The 26133-nt window shown below is 50.4% G+C and overlaps 1 protein-coding gene across 5 annotated transcripts in view; it reads left to right on the forward strand.

The window, feature by feature from the left end:
* KCNJ5 (potassium inwardly rectifying channel subfamily J member 5) overlaps positions 1-14934 on the forward strand; it is a 48061-nt gene extending 33127 nt beyond the window's left edge. For all 5 annotated transcript variants that reach the window (XM_062013976.1, XM_062013975.1, XM_062013977.1 and 2 more), the window contains 2 exons: positions 4795-5741; positions 14186-14934. In XM_062013976.1, coding sequence (XP_061869960.1) covers positions 4802-5741; positions 14186-14535 — 1290 coding nt within the window. In that variant the 5' untranslated portion in view covers positions 4795-4801 and the 3' untranslated portion in view covers positions 14536-14934. The remainder of the gene's footprint in view (positions 1-4794; positions 5742-14185) is intronic.
* Positions 14935-26133: the final 11199 nt, after the last annotated feature.

A 26133-nucleotide genomic window follows, 5' to 3' on the forward strand; every position in this document is an offset into this window, starting at 1 on the left:
TTTACAAAGCAGAAGCCTCAATGTCTGGGAGATGCTTGTATGTAATTACCATTCTATGGGAAAGATGTGTATGCCTGATAGCAGTGGCTGGGTCTTGTACAGTGGAGTTTACCAGTGCTCCTCTTACAGCAGCTTGTCAGGTGTACTAAACTTTCCCAAAGCACTTAAAATCATGAGGGAATCCCAGAATCTCAAGGGTTGGGAGGGACCTGCAAAGCTCATCCAGTGCAGCCCCCTGCCAGAGCAGCAGCACCTAGAGCAGGGCACACAGGGACTCATCCAGCTGGGTTGGGATGTCTCCAGAGAAGGAGCCTCCACAGCCCATCAGTTTGTGCAGTTGTGATGGGCACAATATTAGGGCAACGTGATGGAGAAGTTTGGGTTGGTCTGGAAGGAGAAGAAGGGGAGGTTTGAAGAAGGGGAGATGTCTCAGGTCAGACCTACTTGCCTGACATCAGTGTTCTGGGGGCTTAGACCCCTGTTGCTGTCCCCAGGAATGGGGATGGGAGTTTATAGGTCTTTATAGAATCACATCCCAGAGTCTCAAGGGTTGGGAGGGACCTGCAAAGCTCATCCAGTGCAGCCCCCTGCTAGCGCAGCAGCACCTAGAGCAGGGCACACAGGGACTCATCCAGCTGGGTTGGGATGCCTCCAGAGGAGCCTCCACAGCCCATCTGGGCAGCCCCTGCCAGTGCTCTCTCACCTCAACAGGGAACAAATTCATCTTCCTATTTCTTTGGAACCTCTGTGTTTTAGGATCTCAGAGCATTCATAGTCATACCACTACATATTACATTTGGGCAACTATAGCCAGAGGGAAAAGCAGTGATTGCCTCAGAACTGGAGAGAAAAGAATCCTGAAACCATTTGGAACAGAAAGCTGGCTAATCTGCAGACATCCAAGCCTCAAGCACTCCCAACTGCTACCCAGTATCATCCCCTTTTAAAGCATCTAATGCAGACATTCACCTGCTCCATTGTTTTCCCTTGGTTACTCTTCATGGGAGAGTTTAAATGTGAAAAGGGATTGTAATGCCACCCAAGCTGTCAGTAAAGTTCATCTACAGCAGGAATGTTTCTGCTCTACTGGACCACTCATATGTGTTCCTGAAGCCTTCCCAAAAAGATTTCCCTTGACCTATTGTTAAAGAGCAGCAGCATTAGAAAAGTGATGTCGCTGGTCCCCTGGGTGGTTCAGCCCCAGCAGGTTTTCCTCTCCTTTCATTAATGGGCAGTGCCTCTAGCTTGCTTCACCACAGTGGTATTTCTAGGGATTTAGGCTTTTTGATTGGTGGGGTTTTTTCCCTTTCTCTTCTGTTGTTTTTTAATATGTGTCAAGATCCTTTTGGTCTCTTTGGTATGAGTGGAAGATATGGAACCCGACACTGCAGATTAACGTCTTGAAAGGGATTGTTCTCTCTTACATAACGTCCTCTGAAAGCTTCAAATAGCCCTTTTATAGCAAAATCACCCTTAAAACAATTCCTTTTCAGTGGAAAACATGCACCACTTGCCTTGTTTTTTATATTTCTACATGTAGATTGATCCAGGCTGCCCAGGGAGGGTGTGGAGGCTCCATCCTTGGAGCTCTTCAAGACCCACCTGGACACGTTCCTGTGTGACCTCATCTAGGTGGGAGCTGCTTCTGCAGGGGGGTTGCACTGGATGAGCTCTAAAAGTCCCTTCCAACCCTATCATTCTGTGATTCTATGATGTTTTAATGAGCCCTGGCCCAGGCTGCCCAGGGAGGGTGTGGAGGCTCCTTCCTTGGAGCTCTTCAAGACCCACCTGGACACATTCCTGTGTGACCTGAGCTAGGTGGGAGCTGCTTCTGCAGGGGGTTGGGTTGGATGAGCTCTAAAGGTCCCTCCCAACCCCTCCCATTCTATGATTCTATGATCCTATGAAAAGCCTTTTGGTCCAAATGGAATGACTTCAGATGAATGACACAATGCAAAGATTCAGCAGTGACAAGGAGAAGAAAGCAAAGAGGTTCCTCTCTGCACCTCATTTTCTTCTGGTGGGTGGGGATGCTTCTTTCCATGTTAAAGAGGCAAAAGCAAAGGTGTGTGGCTGTTGTGACTTGCACTTGGCATATGCTCTCACATGTGGAGTGAGAATCAGTCAGGTGCCATGCAAGTGTGCAAACACACACACCATAAGGCAGCAGAGAGCCAGAGCAATGCTCCAGGAGCTTTGAACCTGCAACAAGTCATGGGAAAAGGCTGAGGAGGCATCTAAATACACCACAAGCTATCCATCAGGAGATCTGCCTTGGGGAGTGAAAAGAAATAGAGGTCATGTTCTGCCAGAACTCTTGATGTTGCTGTTTGAGAAAGGACCAGTGGAGTTATCCAGGTTGCAAGCCTTGATTCCTCCTCATTTACCATCCCAGCATCATTAATGCCTGTTATTTACTCCTTCCTGTGGCTCCACTGGCTCAGCCCTTTCCCAAACCCTTCCAACCTGGTAAATATGCCAGCACAAAGAAGCTTTAGGACTGTGCTGTGGACAGATGGCTGGGCTCCCTGGTGAGAAGAGCCAGCGGGTATGGTTCCAGCAACAGGCTGCTTCGTTGGAGTAATGATTGATGGTGACTTATACAAGGGCTAAGAGTAATTCTTTGCTGTTAAAGCAGACTTGGCTGCAAGCAGAATGGAAGTGGAAATGTGGTGCTTCATTTATTCATCCTGCCTCTGCTTCCTTCCCTCCCACCCTTTGTGCTTTTTCATACCAATCACATGGAGCTACTTTGCTCAGCCTTAAAATTGGCTTCCCCAGACACCTTTAATTGTCTCCCCACACCTTTTTCTCATTCACAGACACATAAGAAGATTAAAGATAGAGGCAGCAGTAATAGATTTAGTCAGCTTTTAATAGGATTTGCTGAGGACAATGCAGAGAGTGAAGGCCATAGAGAATATTGCTGCTCCAGCTTTGATATCCCTAAGGCTTCTTAGGTAGCCTTTCACAGAGATTTTGGGCAAGACTCTTCTTCATCACCTCACTAACCTGCACAAAACCACTGCATTTTGTGTCAGTTGTTTGTGTCTCCTAAAGCATGGTGCTGCCTGTAGACAGTGGGCATTTTAATAGCTGCCTGTTAGGCTTCTGAAAGGGTTTTTGCCTAGTGTCAGGTGAAGCAGAGGGCTGGGTGCTGAGAGGTGATAAAACAGTAAGCCTGGCTTCATCACACCTGATGCCACATCATTCAAGGTGCTACATTCAGTGCTTTGGTTCATATTTGGAGTCCTTAGCTCCCAGAATCATTTGTGGAGGGGGGTGGTGGGTACGATTCAGCACTCCTGAGATCTGAATCCTCCCTGGAGGTGCCTCACTCTGCTGACTCGAAGGGAAACCTTCATGCAGAATTGAGACTGAGGTGAGGTTTAGGTAGGCACAGTGGTGCTCAGTGTCTTCTGTTCCATTCTTCTCCTGTTATCATAGAATCCCAGAATGGAAGGGGCTGGAAGGGACCTTTAGAGCTCATCCAACCCAACCCCCTGCAGAAGCAGCTCCCACCTAGATCAGGTTATGCACCCAAAAACCTGAGGCATCCAAAAAAACACCAGTCTCTCTTGAAATCATACAGAGATGGCTCTTTTCTTTGCTCCTAGCTGTGATCTCAAGCAAAACTTGGGTGGAAAACTATAAACCCCAAAGGTTTAGCTCTTCCATGACTCCCAGGGCTTGCTCATCACCTCTATTTGCTGAGGTTCCAGCAGTGCATTAAGCAAAGTGACTGGCAGCTGGTTCATGTTTGCAGAGACAGTCTGTTACACATCAGTTCAACACAGCATTATATTTAGCAAGTGGCTGTTGTGAGACAAGTGCTGAAGCCCAAAACAGTATCAGGAGGAAAAAAACATGGGGGAAAAAAATAGCTTCCCTGATGTAGAGTCCAGCCCTGTACCAGCATGGGGCAAAGGCTGTCAGAGTAGCATGAGTATCTGCAGGGTTTGCTGTCACAGAGTCTTGAGGGTTGGAAGGGACCTTGAAAGATCATCACCAAGATGCTCAGGGGACTGGAGCATCTACCTGATGAGGAAAGGCTGTGGGATCTGGGGGTTTAGTATGGAGGAGACTGAGGGGGGAGCTCAGTAGTATGTATAAGTATATAAATGGTGGGGGTCAGGAGGTTGGGGCAGCACTTTGTTGTCTCCAGTGTCAGGACAAGGGGTGATGGGATGAAGCTGGAACACAAACAGTTCCATTGAAACATAAGGAGAAGCTGTTTGAGTGTTTGAGTGAGGGAGCCCTGGCTCAGGCTGCCCAGGGAGGGTGTGGAGGCTCCTTTTTGGGAGGTTTCCAAACCCACCTGGACACGTTCCTGTGTGACCTGATCTAGGTGGGGCTGCTTCTGCAGGGGGGTTGGACTGGATGAGCTCTAAAGGTCCCTTCCAACCATCAGCATTCTCTGATTCTATGATTCTATGATGTGTTTAAGGAGCCCTGGCCCAGGCTGCCCAGGGAGGGTGTGGAGGCTCCTTCCTTGGAGCTCTTCAAGCCCCACCTGGACACGTTCCTGTGTGACCTGATCTAGGTGGGAGCTGCTTCTGCAGGGGGGTTGGGTTGGATGAGCTCTAAAGGTCCCTTCCAACCCCTCCCAGTCTCTGATTCTGTGATCATCCAGTCCAGAGCAGGACCACCTAGAGCAGACCACACAACAACTCATCCATTTGAGCTCGGAATGTCTCCAGAGAAGACTCCACAACCCACCTGAGCAGTTTGGTGAGTGAAAGGAGATGACTTTTGTCTCCTCTCCTTAAACACCCTTTCTCTGCCCTCCTGCAGCCCAGCCATGGCTGGAGATTCTCGGATCTTCATGAACCAGGACATGGACATCGGAGTGACCTCCAGAGAGCCCAAGAAGATCCCCAAACAGGCTCGGGATGATCCCCCCATCGCCACGGACCGGACCCGCCTCATCTCAGCTGAAGGCAAGAAGCCCCGTCAGCGTTACATGGAGAAGAGTGGCAAGTGCAACGTCCACCATGGCAATGTCCAAGAGACCTACCGCTACCTGAGTGACCTCTTCACCACCCTGGTGGACCTCAAGTGGCGTTTTAACCTGCTGGTCTTCACCATGGTCTACACCATCACTTGGTTGTTTTTTGGCTTCATCTGGTGGCTCATTGCTTATGTCAGGGGAGACCTGGATCATCTTGAGGATGAGAATTGGATCCCCTGTGTGGAAAACCTCAGTGGGTTCGTCTCTGCCTTTCTGTTTTCCATCGAGACCGAGACGACCATCGGCTACGGCTACAGGGTCATCACTGAGAAATGCCCTGAGGGCATCGTCCTGCTCCTCATCCAGGCTATCCTAGGCTCCATTGTCAATGCTTTCATGGTGGGATGCATGTTTGTCAAGATCAGCCAACCAAAGAAGAGGGCTGAGACCCTCATGTTCTCCAACAACGCCGTGATTTCCATGAGGGATGAGAAGCTCTGCCTCATGTTCCGGGTCGGAGACCTCCGTAATTCCCACATTGTCGAGGCTTCTATCAGAGCCAAACTGATTAAATCCAAACAGACCAAAGAAGGAGAGTTTATCCCCTTAAACCAAACAGACATCAACGTGGGATTTGACACTGGAGATGACAGGTTGTTCCTGGTGTCACCTCTTATCATCTCGCACGAGATCAACGAGAAAAGCCCCTTCTGGGAGATGTCCCGCACCCAACTGGAGAAGGAGGAGTTTGAAATTGTGGTCATCCTGGAAGGAATGGTGGAAGCAACAGGTAAGGAAGGGCTTGTCAAATAATCAGCTTTAGTTTTGAGGGGAGGGAAGGGGAAAAGTGGAGTGCAGCCTGGGATTTGTGACCTCCTCCGTGGTTCCAAATGCATCCAGGGTGGGTGTGAGGAGGCTGGAGCCAGGCTGTGCTCAGGGATGGCCAAGGACAGGACAATGGGGACAAGCTGGAACTGAAGAGGTTCCAAAGCAACACATGGAAGAATTTCTTCCCTGTTGAGGTGAGGGAGCACTGGCAGGGGCTGCCCAGATGGGCTGTGGAGGCTCCTTCTCTGGAGACATCCCAACCCAGCTGGATGAGTCCCTGTGTGCCCTGCTCTAGGTGCTGCTGCTCTGGCAGGGGGCTGCACTGGATGAGCTCTGCAGGTCCCTCCCAACCCCTGAGGTTCTGTGATTGTGTGGTTAAGATTTTACTGTCAGTGTCACCTGGACAGAGAACACCTAGGGATGTCTCCTTCTCCTTGTCCTTGACTGGTTCAGGTTACCTGTGAACAAAATTGATCTCAGTCTTTCCCCCTGTCCCCTCTGCCTTACAAATTGGCTCTAACCGTGCTCTTTGGGGTATTGCTGTGGTGTTGGGTTTTAATGGAGTGCCCAGGTATTACTTCATCCCATGAAACAATAGATGCTGAAGGACTTGAACCTGCGTTTTCAAAAGGATCTCAAAGAGGTTTCAGCCTAGGATGAGCACCCAGAGGTATCAGCACCCTGTCTCACTCAGCCTGGCCCTTCCTCACTGTTAATATCATCCCCTTCTTGACATTTGTCCTCATTAATCTCCTGACAGCCAGGTATAAAGGCACAGCCTCTCAAATTCCTCCATCCCAGACCATTTGCTCTTTAAGACAGCTCTTTAGAGAGCAGTTCTCCAGGATCTCCCTTCAGTCAGTAGGTGAGCAGCAGGAGCTGCCTTTTCCAGACACAGCCCATGGCAGGTTCTGTGTGGACTGCACTAGGTTGCAGTACTGGGCTGCAGAAGTGGGATTCCTTTTGGCATTACTAGGCAAAGATCCCATCCCAGCAGAGGACTGTAGAGATGTTGCAAAAGAAAGAGTGGGTGGGAAAGACTATCAAAGGCAAAGCTTTGTAATGGAAGCTTCTTTCATAGCCTAAACATTGACTAGACACTGGAACCTCCTCATCTGAGACTGGAATACCATTCCTCGTGGGTCCAAAGCCTCTTTCCTCATCACACAGTCACACAAGCTAATTCTACTTGAACAGCTCCAGCACTGCCTTCCTCTGAGGAAAGCTCAGCCTCTGCTAAACACATGTGAGAGGAAGTCATTATCAATAACAACCTCCAAATGAAAAGCATGGCATAGGAACAATCTCGCTTTACAAATGGGCTCCTCTCCCAGAGGGATTGTCCAGGCCAGTGTGTAATGTTATTAAGGAGCATACATCTGTGGAAATGAATTCTCCTCCTCTCAGGAGACCCAAACTGCATCTAGAGGAGGCAGTTTGTACTGAAGGTAGAGCAGAGCAGCCCTTGGATGCTGCTGTTGGCTGATTCAGAGGCTGAGACGGTTCTCTGAGTGACACAGGAGTTGCAGTTGGTGTTTTCCTGCTTTCCTCTCCTGTCATCAATGGTAAAGCCATTTGGGGGGATATTAATCCTTCCCTCCACACCTTAAAACCTGCTCCAAGCAAACTGTTCAGGCTCTTTTCCTTCCTGTCATATTATTCAAGCCCCATCTGCTTGGGAATGGTATCACTTACTTGCAGGGTGACTCCTGTTAAATCATGCCACTGTTCCAAGCTTGGTCAGGTCCAGGGCAGGATTAAAAACACAACAGATCATTTGTCCCCTTAGTGAGTAAATATTAGCAACCACCATCCCCATGTTCAGAGGCTGGAGGGGTGAGCAGATGCTGCTGTGTTCATGAGGGGTGAGGGAGTGCTGTGTCCTGTCTCAGAGGTGGCTCAGCCCTGGGGCTGGCAGGAGTCAAAATGAATGGCAGCTCCTTCCAGCCAACAGCAAAATGCTGTGATTGCACCTTGTGTTGAAAAGGCAGCTTGTATTTCTTCAGCAGGTGGTAGGAAAGCAGGTCAGAGTGGTGCCTGGCAACCTCCAAGTGACTAAAGGAGTGTTAAGTGTAATGCTCCTGACTAAAGCCATGAATGTTGGTCACTGGAGAGCATCTTTAGAACTGGTTCCAGTAGCTTTAAGCAAACCTCACACACATTTCAGTTGCAATGTTGTCATCTCCTCTCCCACAAGTAACTCCTTCCTGGCATTTAACTTTCATGCTGATGGCAAACAGTTCCAAATGGCAAGTGCAGAATTCATTCTGAAGAGTCAGAACCCTTCAAGCCTTTGGGATGGGCTTTTATTCTCCCTTGCAAAAGGAAACGTTGGGGTTTGAAGCAATGGGTTTGAAGTAAAAGGTTAAATAACAACACCCTGAAGAAGAGCAAGAAATGTAGCAGCCAGTCTGAAATGCAGAATACCCTTTGTATTATCCTAGTGAGAGCTCTCCAGGGACTCACTGCTGCTCTACTTGCTAACCCCCAAAGCCAGAAAGCCCCCTGACATGGTCCTTCCAATCAGCATTTTAGTGTGGTTTGACACACTGTGACACCAGGAGAGGTTACAAAAGTACCAGAAGGAGTCGAAGTTTCTGGGCCAGGTCTGTTGCTGAAGTGAAATGACCACTGTAAAGACCAAATCCATCTGGATGACAAGTGTTCTGCCTTGCAGGGCTGCTTTGTGGGCAGCCTGGATGCAGCAGCATCACTCCCAGTGCCTGAAGTGCTCAAAGAGATCACTTTAGGGAGCTAATTCTCTTGGGCCTTATCTCAAAGGGACACTTGTCAAGATCAGCTCACCCAAATCTGACCTGGAGTAAGAGGGAAGAAAGTGAAGGTGGGCAAAAGCTGGAAGCACTTTGGCTTTCACTGCTTCTCTGCTTCCCACAGGGGCAACACAATAGGTTTGGGATGTTAATGGCCAAGCCTCTTGCCCTTACTCTCCTGCTCCTGAGTTGAAGGCAGTGTGTGAAGTGAGGCTGCTGGAGGAAAGCAGTGGAGAGTCAGACTCCCCCCCTTTATCCCCCATTGCATGTGCATGTGAAATCAGCTGGGTTATGATGAAGAATTTGGCTGATTCAATTAGAGAACATTGGAGTGTCCAATTTATTCAGGTTTCCTTCCTGTAAGCCATTGCTCCATGTGGTGACTCAGCCTGTGTGTATCTTACTCTGGCACATCATTTGAAGAAGCTCTTCTCTCTCTTCTCTTCTCTTCTCTTCTCTTCTCTTCTCTTCTCTTCTCTTCTCTTCTCTTCTCTTCTCTTCTCTTCTCTTCTCTTCTCTTCCCTTCCCTTCCCTTCCCTTCCCTTCCCTCCTCTCCTCTCCTCTCCTCTCCTCTCCTCTCCTCTCCTCTCCTCTCCTCTCCTCTCCTCTCCTCTCCTCTCCTCTCCTCTCCTCCTCCTCTCCTCTCCTCTCCTCTCCTCTCCTGTTACTTTACTCTTGGTCCCTCACTGCTTTCCTTCACCTCTCCTTCCCACCACCATTGCACAAGCCACAAGAGCCAGTCCAGTTGCCTAATTAACCCAGTCCCTAAATGAAGCCCTGATAGGCACAGGTATTTCTGCCTTAGGACCTGTGTGATGAAAAGGGGTTTAATCCCTCCCCCTGTCCCTGTGAGGCAGCAGCTTTGGTTATCCACCTTCACAGGGGACACAGGAGCATCCCCTAACTGCAAATACAATCAGTCAGTCACAGCATAAGGCACCCTGAAGTGAAGCATCATTTCCATGAGAGGACAAAGGAATGGGCAATCCCTCAGTGGGGTTTAGGTTGTCTCCTTTTGGTTTGCATTTTGCATCTAAGTAAATGGAAGGACCTTGCAGAACTGTTCCAGAGCCTGCTGATAGCATTACAGGAGAGACACACATCCCAAGGCATTCTTTCCATGAGCTGGGTGGATGCTGGCAGGCTGCTCATCTTGGCTGCTTCTGCCCTCACTATAAAGACCTTTGCAAGGGGTCTAAGGTTAGAAGGTGTGAGCTTTGCCTGCTAGAGCCATGGCAATGTGTGTTTTCCCTCTCTCCATTTGCAGTGCCTGGGAGCTTTTGCAAAGCCTGGAGAGCATTCAGAGAAATTAAAACCCTATTACTCTCCCCCTGGCATAAAAATCAAAGCAAGTGGAGCCCAGACATGTCCTTCTCTAAAGCAGACAAGCACCAATAATTGGAGAGCCATACTCCTACCTTCTAATCTCCCTTTTCAAATTGGAGGGATATTGACTTTTTGGAGGTTCCACTGTTCCTTGGCCTAATTAACACAATGGGACTAATAGATTTTATAACTCTCCACTTGCTGATGCTAATCTAAAGACATGAATTGCTTCATTAGAGTGACAGAGCTTCCCAGTTTTAGAACTAGACTCCTTGCCATCCTCACTAACTTCCACCCAGGCTGTCACCACAGCCCTGAGTCTATCAGTTCTCTGCTCTCTGCTGGAGCTCAGCTCAAGGAGGAGACTTTTTCCACAGCTTTAGTGCAAGGGGAGAAGTCACCCTGAGTGCAACAACCTTTCAGAGAAGTGAAACCACTCCCAGTGTCTGTGGTTGAACTGCTGGCAACAGGCAGCATCCACAGGACAGGCTGCCAGCAGATAATCACTGAGCTGCCTGGCATTTCAATGAGGACAGTTAATTTTAGGCTGGTGGATGAGTGTTGTCTTGACAGCCCCAGGGGTTGGGATGTCTCTGCCTGCTCAGAAAGCCTGTGCAGCAGTGCTGGGAGGTTGAGCTGGAGTGTTTATGTGATCAAACTTGAAGCCTCTGGGGCAAATGTTGGTGGGCTGGTGGGTGATGCCTTGCCCTCTCCCATTAAACTGCCAGCCTCTAACAGTGTCTCTGACTAAACTATCCACCCTCCAACAGCTGGAGAGAGCCTGCTGGCTCATCCCCAGCTAACCAAGCAGCTGCAAAGGCTGCAGATTTGGCCTGTGATGATGAAGAAGCTGGTAACCTGTGTGTACACAAGGCCTGGAAGCCAAGAGCAGCCTCCACTTATCCTGGCAGAGACCCTCTGCTCCAGTTGCATAATGCACAGCAGCACAGAAAGCAAGCTCCTCACTGATGTGCCATCAAGTACCTGCTTGTTGTCAGCACTCATTAAGCTTCTTTTGGCTCCTGTAAAATGTCAGCTGCTTGATCCCAGCTGATTTCCATGACAGTGCCTGACTGGTAGAGTTCTTTGACACACGAGTCTTTCCTCAGCCACTCTTGTTCTCCTGTGTCATGACTTGGTTTCATACACACACCAACATCTTTGGTAGCTTTTCATCTGCTGGGAATCAGAAATGAGCCATTCAAGCAGCCCTGGCCTCCTTAAACAGCAACATGCAGCAGCTCTGCTGGGTGATCCATGATGTGGTGACTCCAGCTAGCACCCAACAAACCCACCTCTTAGCATTCTGCTGCAATGAAATGAGCTTTAAAACTCTGGGGAAAGTTTCTTGCAGAGCTCCAAACCTTTGTGCAGAGCCCTCAGCCACATCTGGGAGATCTCAGTCCAAGCCAACTGCTCTGCTCACATACAAGTGGCCAGTGGCTGCATCCATGTGCTCTTATTAAAAGTAATGCTTATTGTTTCCACACCTCTTCTGCCATCCTCCTTCTTTTGCAGTTACAGAGGCAATAATTAGCAAGGGACATTACAGCTGCATTAATTAACCAGGCTGGAGAGCACAGGGCAGGCTGCAAAGCAGGCTCTTCATGGCATTTGAGGCAGACACAATGCTGTTGTTTACTGGGGGATGCAGGAGTTGCCAAGCAGTATGTCCCCACTCAATTAAAACACCACTGCACATGTGCTGAAAGGGAATATTTGAATGGGATTATAGAGCAATTACAAGTTGTCTTATTGTGCTGGGCTCTGCATACCCCTGGGGTTCCAGAAAGCAGCTACTGCAGGAGGCTGGCAGTGTGCAGTATGAGCCTGCTGAAAGCTTTCTATTGTTCCTTCCTTGTAATTGAATCCTTACAGCAGGAGGTGCCTGTGACTGTCTCTGGAGTTCAGGTTCACTGTCAGGTACTGCTTTAGGGAAGGGGATACTTCAGGCTCTCATACTAAGGCAGGAGTTCCCTTGGGGTGCCTCAGCCCCCCACATTTAGCAGGGTCACCCCATTGTGCAGGAGATCCCTTGGGGTGCCTCAGCCCCCCACATTTAGCAGGGACACCCCATTGTGCAGGAGATCCCTTGGGGAAGGGGATACTTCAGGCTCTCATACTAAGGCAGGAGTCTCCTTGGGATGCCTCAGCCCCCCACATTTAGCAGGGACACCCCATTGTGCAGGAGTTCCCCTGGGATGCCTCAGCCCCCCACATTTAGCAGGGACACCCCATTGTGCAGGAGTTCCCTTGGGGTGCCTCAGCCCCCCACATTTAGCAGGGACACCCCATTGTGCAGGAGTTCCCCTGGGATGCCTCAGCCCCCCACATTTAGCAGGGACACCCCATTGTGCAGGAGTTCCCTTGGGGTGCCTCAGCCCCCCACATTTAGCAGGGACACCCCATAGTGCAGGAGATCCCTTGGGATGCCTCAGCCCCCCATATTTAGCAGGGACACCCCATTGTGCAGGGGTTCCCTTAGGGAAGGGGATTCTTCAGGCTCTCATACTAAAGCAGGAGTTCCCTTGAGGTGCCTCAGCCCCTCACATTTAGCAAGGACACCCCATTGTGCAGGAGATCCCCTGGGATTCCTTAGCCCCCCATATTTGGCAGGGACACCCCATTGTGCAGGAGTCTCCTTGGGATGCCTCAGCCCCCACATTTAGCAGGGGCACCCCATTGTGTCTTTGGGGGCTTCTACATGAGATCTGAATGCAGCACATGAGAGGGCAGGACATTGAGCTGCTCTTTGATGAAAGATGAAGCAGTCTTCACCTCAAGGATGGAGGAGTCCAAGGCAGGTGATGCTGCACTTTGAAGTGTCACCATATTGCCAGGGGGTGATCTCTGTGCTGCCTTGGACTCATTTGGAGGCTCCTTCCTTGGAGGGCTTCAAAACCCACCTGAACACGTTCCTGTGTGACCTGATCTAGGTGGGAGCTGCTCCTGCAGGGGGGTTGCACTGGATGAGCTCTAAAGGTCCCTCCCAACCCCACCATTCTATGACAAAGCAACAGCTGATGGCCTTCAGAAGAGAAGCTGTCCCTCAGCAGAGCTTCTCCTCAAGGTAAAAAACTCACTTGAGGTAGTTTTCTCCTTCCATGCCTCTGTTTTTCATAGCAGCCTCTGTTCTTGCTGGTTCCTTCCAGGCCAGGAAGCAGCAACACTCCAACACTGTGACTAACTCTGTACATGTTGTTCCTGCCCAGAAGCAAATACTCCAGCAGATCTTCTTGGTTGGGGACAAAAAACAACGTGGCTTTTTAGTCTGTGCTGCAGAACTGGACATTTCTGTGTTGCATGTGTCACCCTGGCCCTCTTTCCCCCTTCTAAGAACCAAAAGCTACTCGTATACCTGTGGCCTGACAGCTTTAAACTAAGGCTCAAGGCCAGCTTACAGGAGAACTTGCTTGGGTGGGTGACTTTTCATGGCCTGTAGCAATGGTGAGAAGCAAATATTCCTCCCAAAGGTGATTTTTGGGTTGTTTAAGGGAAGTTTTCTGATTACTCTGAGATTCCAGGCACGTGATGAGAGCACATGGGATGCTCATCCCTGGAGCATCTCACACTGATGGGTTTTTTTCCCCCCTATGCATGGTTTACCCTGGGTTACAGGGTTTAGTATTGGCCAGGAACTGGATGAAGTGCATGGTTTGAATGTTTTCCAGTCCAGAGGAAGGCTTTGTGAGGTCAGGTGTGCCATATTCCACTCAAATCCAACACCATAACAGAACTAGGAGAGGCAGGAGGCAAATACTTGGAGGAGGAATCAGCCTTGACATTGGCAGGTGACACTGAACAAGAAGCTTTGCAGAGCAAGGGGGAAGCATCCAGTGACCAAATGGTCTCAAAGTAAATAAGCTGAGATCCTTGGGGCTGAGAAGGATGAGCTTGAGGGGAGTGTGGTGGTGTGAGCTTTGCTGCTTGCTTGCCCCATACCCCTTTGAGCCCTGTGGGTTGGGATCTAGGGGGGACACACTGTGGGAGAGTTGGATGTTGTTGTAAGCATCATTGTTGTTGGCTCATCAGAAGTGCTGGTAGCATCAGCCATGCAAGAGCAAGGTGAGGAACAGTGTGAAGCTGCTGCTTAGTGGTGCCCAGGCTTCAGGAAAGAGGCTGAAGACATGGTGAGGGATCCATCCCTTGCAGAGCTCAGCTTGGTCATGAGGCTTATAAAGCAAAGACCTTTGTGTCCCAGAGCAACCAGGTGTGGAGAATAACATGAAAGTGCTTTTAGATGGAAGGAGTTGGTTGGATGAGCATGGGGAGGATGCTTTGCATTTAACAGCCCTCTGTTTCTACCCAGGGATGACTTGCCAGGCTCGCAGCTCCTACATGGACACCGAGGTGCTGTGGGGACATCGCTTCACTCCTGTCCTCACCTTGGAGAAGGACTTTTATGAGGTTGATTACAACAGCTTCCACAGCACTTATGAGACCAACACTCCTGTGTGCTGTGCCAAGGAGCTGGCTGAGTCTCGCAGGGAAGGGCAGCTCCTGGGTCAGCTCTCCTGTGCCACCCTCCTGAGTGGAGGCAGAGAAGCAGAGGCAGCAAAAGGGGAAGAAGAAGAGGAAGAGGAAGGAGAGGAAGAAAGCAGGGAGCCAGCAGCATTCAATGGGACAGCAGGAGAAGTGCAAGATGATATGCCTGTATAACAAACTGCTGGGCTGGACCTTGGTACTGGGAGACTGTGGCTTGGCAAGCCAGGGAGAGCTGAGACTTCTGCCTCACTGCACAGCACCGTGCCTCAGTTTCCCCTCCCCTTTTATCTATACCCTGAGGCTCTAAGCTTTGCACCCACCTGCAAAGGGTTTGAATCCCTTCCTGGACAAGGCTCACTAAGTATCATCACTGTTCCAAATGGAAATCCCCACCACTGGTTTGTTTCAAGAGGGTGTTTCATTGCACCCCCAGAACTCTTCTCCCCCTTGAGAGGGTGTTTTAAAGAAGCCCAGAATGTCTCATCTCAGTATGAAGAATGTGGTTTCATACCTTCACTTAATTTGTGAGTCAATTGTGTAGCCATTGCTGAATTAAAAGAAGAAGGGGGGGAAGAAAAGCCTCTCTGGTGTGTACTGAAGTGGTGTTTTTTTACCTGTGCTGGGTTTCATGAAGAGCTTTTAGCCTTTTCCTCCAGGATCACAGCCATGGTGATTTCTTTGCTGGGATTGAGGCCAGCTTTCCCTGCAAACCTTTCACATGTTTACCCCATCTTTGTGGCTGGTGGTGTGCTCCTCTCCCCACCATTTGTGTGCTCTTCTCCTGGGATCACCACCACATTTTGGAGGCTGTCCATGCCCAAGTTTAGATCTTGTCTCTAGTGAAGGGCTTTTCCTGGCCTGGATGTCCCAGTTGCAGTTCCAGATGACGAGAAGAATAAACCAGCTGCAAACTACCTTCTTTTTTCCCCCCTCAAAATGGCACTTCTGGAAGAAGAACAGAATGTGCAGGAGTTCCTCTGTTCATCAGAAGGGCTGTATGTACATCTATGAAATATAGCTTGTGGTAGGGATGGACTGAGGTGCACACTTCAGGCTCTGAAAGATGGGGCTTGCCTCTTGATGGAAATGGAAAGCAAGGGTGTTGCTGACATGCAAAGAAAGAAGAGAGGATACTCTCTACAGGGCTCAGAGTTCCTGTTGAATTAGAGACTTGATTCAACAGGAGCAAAGGTTTGCAGGTGCCTCAGTGTGAGGCCAGGGAGAAGGAGCTTGGAAAATGGCCCTAGATTGCAGCTGATTATTTCTTCTTCTTCTTTCTTCTTCTTCTTTCTTCTTCTTCTTTCTTCTTCTTCTTTCTCTTTCTCTCTCTTTCTCTCTCTTTCTCTCTCTTTCTCTCTCTTTCTCTCTCTTTCTCTCTCTTTCTCTCTCTTTCTCTCTCTTTCTCTCTCTTTCTCTCTCCTTCTCTCTCCTTCTCTCTCCTTCTCTCTCCTTCTTCCTTCCTCCTTCTTCCTTCCTTCTTCCTTCCTTCTTCCTTCCTTCTTCCTTCCTTCTTCCTTCCTTCTTCCTTCCTCCTTCTTCCTCCTTCTTCCTCCTTCTTCCTCCTTCTTCCTTCCTTCCTTCCTTCCTTCCTTCCTTCCTTCCTTCCTTCCTTTCTCCTTCTTCCTTCTTCTTCCTTCTTCTTCCTTCTTCTTCCTTCTTCTTCCTTCTTCTTCCTTCTTCTTCCTTCTTCTTCCTCCTCCTTCCTCCTCCTTCCTCCTCCTTCCTCCTCCTTCCTCCTCCTTCCTCCTTCCTCCTCCTCCTTCCTCCTCCTTCTTCCTTCCTTCTTCTTCCTTCCTTCTTCTTCCTTCCTTCTTCTTCCTTCCTTCTTCTTCCTTCCTTCTTCTCTCTTCTCCCCCTTTCTTCTCTTTCACAGTCCTTACCCTCCAGAGAGAACCTAACCATGTTCCAGCAGCCCCACAGCCATTTATTGCCACACAAACAAAGAGGAGAGGATGCTCTCCAGAGGGCTCAGAGTTACTGTTGACTTGGAGACCTAATGTTACACTGCAGGTAGAAGGGAAAGCTGGATTTCTTCCTGAAAGGGGTGGGAGAAGGAATGTGGCCAGACTCTTGTGCTGACTGCAGTGCTGAGAGCCAGCAGCTTGGCCTCCAGGATCCAGGGATTACCATTCTGTTCTACAGCATGTACTGAAGTGAAGCATCATAGAAGGGTGGGGGTTGGAAGGGACCTTTAGAGCTCATCCAGTGCAACCCCCTGCAGAAGCAGCTCACACCTAGATCAGCTCACACAGGAACACATCCAAGTGGGTCTTGAAGAGCTCCAAGGAAGGAGCCTCCACACCCTCCCTGAAATGCTCCTCTCTCTAGAAGCATCTTGCAAGCTTGGGGAGGGGAATCTCCTTTAAAAAGGTCTCAGCTTTACTTCTCAGCTTCCTCTTTTTCCCCACACTAAACCCCAGAGGAGCAGAGGGAGGAGATTTCTTAGCAAGGTTTGTTCTTTCTCTGAGACCTTCCCTCCTCTGAGACCTTTCAGAGGTCTTTTCATTCTATAGCTGAAGTGAACTCCTAATGTAAGGGATAGCAATGGAGAGGAAAAATGCAACAGATCTGTGCAAGGCAGAGGCAATTTCAGCCCCTCAGAGAGAATGTGATGTGAGCTCTCCCCAGTGAGCTGACTCATCCAGCCTAATTCAACAGGAGCAAAGGCTTGCTGGGTCCTCAGCATGATGCCAGGCAGAAGGAGCTTGGAAATGGCCCTAGATTGGATCTGCCCCTTTCTTCTCTTTCACAGTCCTTACCCTCCATCTCCTAATAGTCCAAAAGCTCTTTCTCATTGCCCTGGAGGTTTCATCACACAAAACTGCTCTTTCCTAACTGATGGCAGGTGTCAGAGATGCTGCATCTCACTTGCTTAGGGGGGTTGGGTGTGCATCAGGTATTGCTGGCAGGGGCACTGCTAGGTGCTGTGTGCTGGGGACAGGGTGCAGGACTACCCCAGGTATTGCTGGCAGAGCCACTGCTAAGTGCTGTGTGCAGGGGACAGGGTGCAGGACTACTCCAGGTATTGCTGGCAGGGGCACTGCTAAGTGCTGTGTGCTGGGGACAGGGTGCAGGACTACTCCAGGTATTGCTGGCAGAGCCACTGCTAAGTGCTGTGTGCTGGGGACAGGGTGCAGGACTACTCCAGGTATTGCTGGCAGAGCCATTGCTAAGTGCTGTGTGCAGGGGACAGGGTGCAGGACTACTCCAGGTATTGCTGGCAGAGCCACTGCTAGGTGCTGTGTGCAGGGGACAGGGTGCAGGACTACCCCAGGTATTGCTGGCAGAGCCACTGCTAGGTGCTGTGTGCAGGGGACAGGGTGCAGGACTACTCCAGGTATTGCTGGCAGAGCCATTGCTAGGTGCTGTGTGCAGGGGACAGGGTGCAGGACTACTCCAGGTATTGCTGGCAGAGCCACTGCTAGGTGCTGTGTGCAGGGGACAGGGTGCAGGGCTACCCCAGGTATTGCTAAGCAGAGCCATTGCTAGGTGCTGTGTGCAGGGGACAGGGTGCAGGACTACCCCAGGTATTGCTGGCAGAGCCACTGCTAGGTGCTGTGTGCAGGGGACAGGGTGCAGGGCTACCCCAGGTATTGCTAAGCAGAGCCACTGCTAGGTGCTGTGTGCAGGGGACAGGGTGCAGGACTACTCCAGGTATTGCTAAGCAGAGCCATTGCTAGGTGCTGTGTGCAGGGGACAGGGTGCAGGACTACTCCAGGTATTGCTAAGCAGAGCCATTGCTAGGTGCTGTGTGCAGGGGACAGGGTGCAGGACTACCCCAGGTATTGCTGGCAGAGCCACTGCTAGGTGCTGTGTGCAGGGGACAGGGTGCAGGACTACCCCAGGTATTGCTGGCAGAGCCACTGCTAGGTGCTGTGTGCAGGGGACAGGGTGCAGGGCTACTCCAGGTATTGCTGACAGAGCCACTGCTAGGTGCTGTGTGCTGGGGACAGGGTGCAGGGCTACCCCAGGTATTGCTAAGCAGAGCCACTGCTAGGTGCTGTGTGCAGGGGACAGGGTGCAGGGCTACTCCAGGTATTGCTAAGCAGAGCCACTGCTAGGTGCTGTGTGCTGGGGACAGGGTGCAGGACTACTCCAGGTATTGCTAAGCAGAGCCACTGCTAGGTGCTGTGTGCAGGGGACAGGGTGCAGGGCTACTCCAGGTATTGCTAAGCAGAGCCACTGCTAGGTGCTGTGTGCAGGGGACAGGGTGCAGGACTACTCCAGGTATTGCTGGCAGGGGCACTGCTAAGTGCTCTGTGCAGGGGACAGGGTGCAGGACTACTCCAATGCCTGGGAAGTGAGACAAGGAGTGTCTTTGTTCCTTCTTGAGCTAAGCTCTTAAGCAGCTGAGTGCTCTCTTGGCTTCACAGGCTGTGCTGAAGTACCTTGTTGAATCCAGGCAGGGTAGCAAAAGGCTTTCCCTGACTTCTGTAGAACAGGAGAAGCATCCTCCTGTGGCTTTGGATAAGCTGAGCAGATCTGGAGGAGGATATCTTCCTCCAGAGCCTGGATGCTCCCATGTGCCTTTGCATTTGACACCTAAGAGGTGAGGAACCCTAATTCCAAGCTGTGTAGCCTGGCAATTGGTGATGTGGGTTTTGCCAGTGCAATCAAGTCCCATTCCCTTCCCAAAGCCTTTCAAGCAACCCCTCCCAGGTCTGTCCTGTGCTTTCCTTTTCCTCAGTTGGAGATTTAGCTGAGTGAGCCTACTGACCTGTTCTGCAAGCCAGGGAGAGTTGGCATCTCTGAGGATTAGATCCCTGCACTTCCCCACGTGCAGAACAATCAACCAAAGCCAGAAGAGCCTCACTCCTTGCTGCAATGAACATTGCAACACAAGCCCCTGCATCTGTGGGAGCTGAAACACTGCCATGTCCACCCCCAGAAAGCTCCAGTATCTAACTATACACACTCACCAGCCTCTGCACCTTCCAAAATAGCAAGTGATACTCCACCAGAAGGGTTTAGAAGCTGTAAACACACTCTTGATGCCCAAATCACCCTTCACATCTATGGAACACAGCCAGTAAACAGGCTAAAAACACACATTGAATGATCACCTTGGGGTTGGAGCAAACCAAAGCTGCATCTCTTGTTCTTCTGGGGTTGGTTTTTCTCTTGTCTCCTTGTAGGGGGAGAGTTGGGAAACACCTCTGAGAGTTACAGAGGTGTGAATGGAGACAGGGAGGACTGATGACACTGAAGGGTTTGTCCCTCTGCTGCATTTTATTGGAGGGTTTGGGGCCTGGGAGGGTTCATTTTGTTCTATCAGTTGCTTTCCCAGGCTTGGATTTGAATTGCTCAGCTCTTTTGGCATGTCATGGTGCTCATCCAAGGCTTCCCATCCCTTTTGCTCCTCTATGACCCCATACCTGTGCTCATTGTGCCTATTCCTTTGGAGTGTGTTTTCTTTGACCTGGAGAAGAAAAGGCATCCAGCTCTTGCCTTGGGGGTTGGTTCCAGGGATTAATGGAGGTGGCTGTCACAAACCTGCCTTTTCATGTTAATTTGCTTGGCTCTCACCTTTGATTCCTTGCAAGAGCTGTCACTCATTCCAGGCTCAAATTTCCCCCTTCCATTGTTTCCTCTCACTTGTTAGCAGGGATATATTTCCAGCTGAAATAAGGGCTCCTCAAGCTGAGAGAAGAGGGAATGTTATTTATGCTTCAAGTAATTAATACCCAGTGATAAGCTCTGGGCATTGCCAGCCCTATCTGCTGGCAGTACATGAGGCATGTTGCCAGAATGTGTGAAGCAGCACTTTGGCAGATGATGGGAGAGGAAACTTCATGAAGTTAGAAGGGAAGACAAAGGCAAGCAAGCTTCCAGTCCATGCACAAAAGTGGCAGCAGTTTCCATGCCAAGGCTGCTGAAACACAGCTTACTGCAAGTCCTGATGCTGCTGTTTTGGCTGCCACTGGTCAGGATGATTTAGCTGAGTGGGAGAAGTGGGAGAAGGGAGCTTTTGGTGGGAAGAAGTCAAGGCCAAATACTGATTTCACTTGAGAGCAGCTGCTCTCCCTCAGGAAAATGGGCTTCCAGGGGATGCCTCTGCTTTGCCAACAGCCATCAGAACCCAGCTCTGAAGTGCTTTGGGTTATTGGGTGGGAAAATGCATGCAAAGCTTCTCATGAGCTCCAGTAAAACCAGGAGCAGCTCCTCAGCATCAGCACTGTGTTTTGGTTGGCTGAAGCAGGACATGAAGTGGTAAAAGGCTGCAAAGCTCTGCTTTTCCTCACAAGGTGTTGGAACCAGAGGCCACCTCTAAGTAGGGCAGAGAAGCAAATCAATGGCCTTTCCCTAGCTGGGTGTAGAGCTGATCAATGCAATGCAATGTGATTAGCTACTCTAGGCATCTCCTGAGCCCTGGCTTTGTGCATGGCTGATGTAGAGCTGCTGCTGCAGAGGGGAAGGGGGCAGGTGTAGCACTGGGCAGCAAGAGCTGAGCCTCCCAATTAACACTCAGCTACTGGGAATTACAGCAGGCAAGGAGGAGGGGAAGCACCTTGGCTGAGCCAGCTAAAGAAGGGGGTTTATTTGCCAAAGAGGGTGGCAAAAACTGGAAGGGACAACTCTCCCCTTACCCAGGGAGAGTGGAGAGGCTGCTGGATTTAATCAAGGCTAATTGAACACCAGAGAGGGCGAGTTCTTTAAGGGAGGGCGACTGGGAATGGAAACCACTCTGTTCTTTCAAGCCTTGTCTCCTGACTGAAACATCCATCAAGCTCCTGGTTCAGCAGAAGGCCACAGCAGGAGGATTTTGCAGGTTTCATGCCTTTTGTGTGTGTGTGTGGCAGATTCAGCATCACTAAGCTGCAGTGGCTTGAGTGCAAAGGCATCATGGTTTGGACCCACCGATGGATTTTCCTCTAAAGGGGCTCTGTTTCATCCATTGGAATGAAATTGTCTCTTTCTAACATGCACAAACAGCAACTGGGGGTTAGGCTGGGAAACCACTGGACTTGCTGTCCCAGTTAATGAAGGGGTTTTTTGGGTGGGGTTAGAATAGGTGCTGTTGGACTTTTACCTTGACCCTCAGGTCCTGCAGGGATGCAAAGCTCAGAAAGCCAAGTGAAGGTGAACACAAACAGGCTGAAACCTGTGTTTCTGTCCCACAGAGGAAGCAAATGCCTTTCCCCCCTCCCTGGGCTTGTGGCCAAAAGTGAAAGACATGCCATGGCATGAGCCCATAGAAATAGAACAGCCTGGCAAGATGAAATAATCAGGGTGACAACTCCAACCCTCCGCTGTTCCCGTGCATTTAGTGCTGATGGGGAGGAAAGCCTCACAGCCACAGGGAAATTAATGAGGAGGGTGAAAGCTCTTCAATATTCACCCCCACACCCTCCCTCCCCACCCCCCATGTTTGTTCCATCATGTGTCTGTGGGTTTTCTGCCAAACAAATGAGCAGTGCTGAACTCACGCCCCATCTGCCTCCCTCCCTCCCTCCTGCAGCAGAGCTCAGCTGTTTCTCTGCCTCCCAGAATAGAAAGAGGAGAGAGACAGATGCCAGGTGCAGGCAGTGAGAGGTTTTGCCTGATGGACCCTCCAAGGAAAGCTGGGAGGGGGTTTGTCCTTCCCTTCCCTGTGCTGCCAAACTCAATCGAGACACAGTGGCTGGAAAAGGAGAAGGGACAAGACCAGGATCCCCCATCCATGGGGCAGCTGGAACAACCCTCTGGGTGCATTTTAATAGCAGAGAGAAGCCCTTTGGGGTTTTTTTAGCCTCACATTTAACTTCACAATGCTGGGTTTCATTGAATCACAGCTGCCCTGTGCTTCCCCTGCCTTTTGGCTTTCAGCCTTCTCCTGCAGGGAGGCCACAAGCTCCTCTGTTGTGGCTGCAAGGCAGGTCCTAGCCACTCCTCATCAGCTGAATAAGTGGTCCTAGCTGGCCTAAACAAAGGGCTACCCCAGAAGAAATTGGTCTGCTTCACTATCTAGGAGGTGGAAGAAGGCAGGGACTGATGGCTGAGGCAACGAGCTGTGACTTGGAGAGCTTGGGGTTCATCCCTGACTTCCACTCATCCAGAATCACAGGAGGGCTGGGCTTGGACAGCAGAAAAACAGTGTTGCCCCATCCTCCTGACATCCATCATGTACTTAGAAGTGTTGATGAGCCCCCCTCAGCCTTGCCTTCTCTTCTCTCCTCTCCTCTCCTCTCCTCTCCTCTCCTCTCCTCTCCTCTCCTCTCCTCTCCTCTCCCCTCCCTCTCCCCCAGGTCCCACAGCCTTTCCTCACCAGACAGATGTTCCAGTCCCCCTCAGCATCTTGGTTGTCCCCCCATACAATAACTCCAATGCTTCCACATGTTGCTTTGCTTGTTGTGCCTGTTTGGGCTCCAGCTCAGGGAGAACACCCTGACTGTTCAGCTGCTTGATGTTTTGAGTTGAGGCTTTACAGCTGGGGTTCAATTGAATCAAACCCTTAAGCAAACCAGTGTTTTCCACGGGGCAGAACTGGGGATTGCTCTTCATCCCACTGCCCAGCCTTGTCCCCACACAGCACAGCCCCTGTGAGGAGCATCACCAGCTTCTGCCTTGTTTTGATGGTTGATGTGGAGGGGTTGCAGTGGTCACACTGAGGGCAGCTTCTGTACCTGCTAGATTCATGGTTCCATTTACATGACAATCAAGCTCATTAAACTGCCTGAGCTGTGCTCTTCTGATGAGCTTTCTGCCACCCCTGTTGTAGGCTTTATTTATAGGCTCCCCTGACCTTTTCATTACTCAGAGTCTCTGATGGATCCTCTCCTCTGCATGTCCCCACATCAGTTTTTCTTGTCCTGTTTGACATTTAGTTTTGATGAACTGTGCTGTGTGGGTAAAGCTGGTTGTCCTTCCTTTCCCACACTGTGTTCTCCTCCTGCTCTCCAGCCCATAGAAGCTGGGAACATTGGGATGTGACATTGGGATGTTTCCCAGCAGCACATGGACAAATCAAAACTGGGTTTAAGGTTAATGATGTCTCCTTGAGCTGATGGGAATTCATAGAGTGGGTAGCCCTGGCCCAGGCTGCCCAGGGAGGGTGTGGAGGCTCCTTTCTTGGAGCTCTTCAAGACCCACTTGAGCACGTTCCTGTGTGACCTGATCTAGGTGGGAGCTGCTTCTGCAGGGGGTTGCACTGGATGAGCTCTAAAGGTCCCTTCCAACCCCACCAGTCTATGATTCTATGATTAAATAAGCCTCCATCCTGACCCATGGAGTCTAAATGTGGTCCTCAACATCTTGTAGCCCACCAGAAGGTACCCACTGGTCACTGGGCAACCCTTGCTCACCTCCTCCATCGGGGTTAACCTTTGGGTGCTGTGCTGAGACACGTGTTGAAGCCTCCCAGCCGTGCCTAACATCATCTGCCACAACCTCTTTGATGTGGAAGCTCTTGTTGGTACTCACTTAACTGAAAGAAATCACATTAATTCAAACAGTTTAAGCAGAAGAGCATGGAGAGGGACTATTCACAACACAAGGACATCCCAAACCAGGCAGGAACATTGCTGGGACACGTGGAGAAACACTTCCATTATCTCCCCTTTATTAGGGAGGTTCCTACCAATTAAGGGAAGGATTTTCCTCTCATGTCTCATCTCTTTATTGGCTAATTAACAAAGCTTTGCCTCAAGAAGCAAGGGCAAGACTCTCTCCATCTTTCCCATGACTCATTGCTCATGCTTCTGTGAAGTGTCTTGCATGGAATTTATAGTCTCTATTAGCCTGTACACAAGCATGTCTCTATAAACATGCATTGAGAGCAGAGCCATAGCTCATTTCTGACACTAATGGAGAGCAGAGAAGCAGGAGCTGATGCCAAACCTCAATGAAAATGAACTACTTTCATTCCCTTCAATACAGCATCCAAATGCCAAGGGAAAAAACATCTCAGCTGAGAAGTTTCTCTCTGTGAACACTGATAGATCCTCCAGCCCCAAAGAATGAGCTCTTTCAGGTTCCTTTTAGGTGAGGAGTTGAAAGCAGATCTCTCTCATGGGACAGGGGGTTTATGTCCTGAGCAATGGTGTGATGCTGCTGTGTGTGGCAGATGTCTGGAGGAATTAATGGCTCTTCAAGGAGTGCTGCTTTTTTCATTCATCCACATTCAAGTAAAGCTCAGGTTTGCTCCTTTTTTTTTCCCCCCTAAATCTTCTTTAGGAGGGGGAAGCAAATAACCAGGCTGTGAATTGAAATGAATGACATTTAAGGGTCATTTCCAGAAGGCTGTGCTGCCATTCAGTGAGACCTGGACAGGGCTGGAGCCTTGGGTGGGGAGAAATCTAATGAGCAAGGGCAAGTGTAGAGTGTTGCATCTGGGGAAGAACAACCCCATGGACCAGCACAGGCTGGGGGATGAACTGTCAGAGAGCAGGGTAGGGGAAAGGGAGCTGGGGGTGCTGTGGGCAGCAGGATGAGATGAGCCAGCAACGGGCCCTCGTGGGCAAGGAGCCACTGGCAGCCTGGGCTGGGTTGGAAGGGCTGTGGGCAGTAGGTCAGAGAGGTTCTGCTGCCCCTCTGCTCTGCCCTGCTGAGCCCACAGCTGGGATATTGTGTCCAGTTGCAGAAGGACAGGGAGCTGCTGGAGAGAGCTCAGCACAGGGACACAGAGATGCTGGAGTGGAGCATCTGCCTTGTGCTGAAAGGCTGAGGGAGCTGGGGCTCTGCAGCTTGGAGAAGAGGAGCCTGAGGGCTGAGCTCAGTCATGTTCCAAATGCATCAAGGGTGGGTGTGAGGAGGCTGGAGCCAGGCTGTGCTCAGGGATGGCCAGTGACAGGACAAGGGGCAACAAGCTGGAACAGAAGAGGTTCCAAAGCAACACAAGGGGAAACTTGTTCCCTGCTGAGGTGAGGGAGCACTGGCAGGGGCTGCCCAGATGGGCTGTGGAGGCTCCTTCTCTGGAGACATCCCAACCCAGCTGGATGAGTCCCTGTGTGCCCTGCTCTAGGTGCTGCTGCTCTGGCAGGGGGCTGCACTGGGTGAGCTCTGCAGGTCCCTGCCAGCCCCTGAGGTTCTGTGATCTCTAATGCAACAGCAAGGCAGGGCTGGAGACAGCTCAGCTTCTCCACAACCAACCTTGTGGCATCATTTAAAGTCTAAACTACACAATGTTGGGCTCCTGTTTTTGCAGGTGGGTCGATGAGCAGCTCCAAGAGCACGGGGTGAGGCTGCCCACGCTTGCAAAGCATCCCCAAATCATCAGCTGTTGACCCAAATTGCCACTCCACTGCCAGGCCAAATATCTCCTTCTCTGGAGACATCCCAACCCAGCTGGATGAGTCCCTGTGTGCCCTGCTCTAGGTGCTGCTGCTTTGGCAGGGGGCTGCACTGGATGAGCTTTGCAGCTCCCTCCCAACCCTTGAGACTCAGTGATTTCAGTCACAGAGCAGCCCTTAGCTCTGCTGGTGGGAGGAGGGATTCCAAGGAGGTTTCATTTGTATGCATAAAGCCCTGCTCAGAAGATCATTAAGGATTCTTAGTTGTTCATAACATCTCTCTAAGTGCACAGGGCTTTTCAACACCATCACTCAATTAGCTCTTGGAAGCAGCTGCTCACTAAATTAAGGTAATCTATCCCACACGTGCTAAAACAAACTGTTTGGCCTTGCAAATGGAGGAGGACACCCCTCACCTTAATAGAGATTGAGTTATCAAATCCCTGGGTAGGGAATACAAGCTGATTCTCCTCTTGGTTGCTTGTTGATTGGGCTTTTTTCCTCACCCTCCACACCAGCTGTGAGCTGTGATGTATGGCACAACCTCTCCAGGCAAGAGGAGCAA

Source organism: Colius striatus, chromosome 23, assembly GCF_028858725.1.
Source record: "Colius striatus isolate bColStr4 chromosome 23, bColStr4.1.hap1, whole genome shotgun sequence".
NCBI lineage: Eukaryota > Metazoa > Chordata > Aves > Coliiformes > Coliidae > Colius > Colius striatus.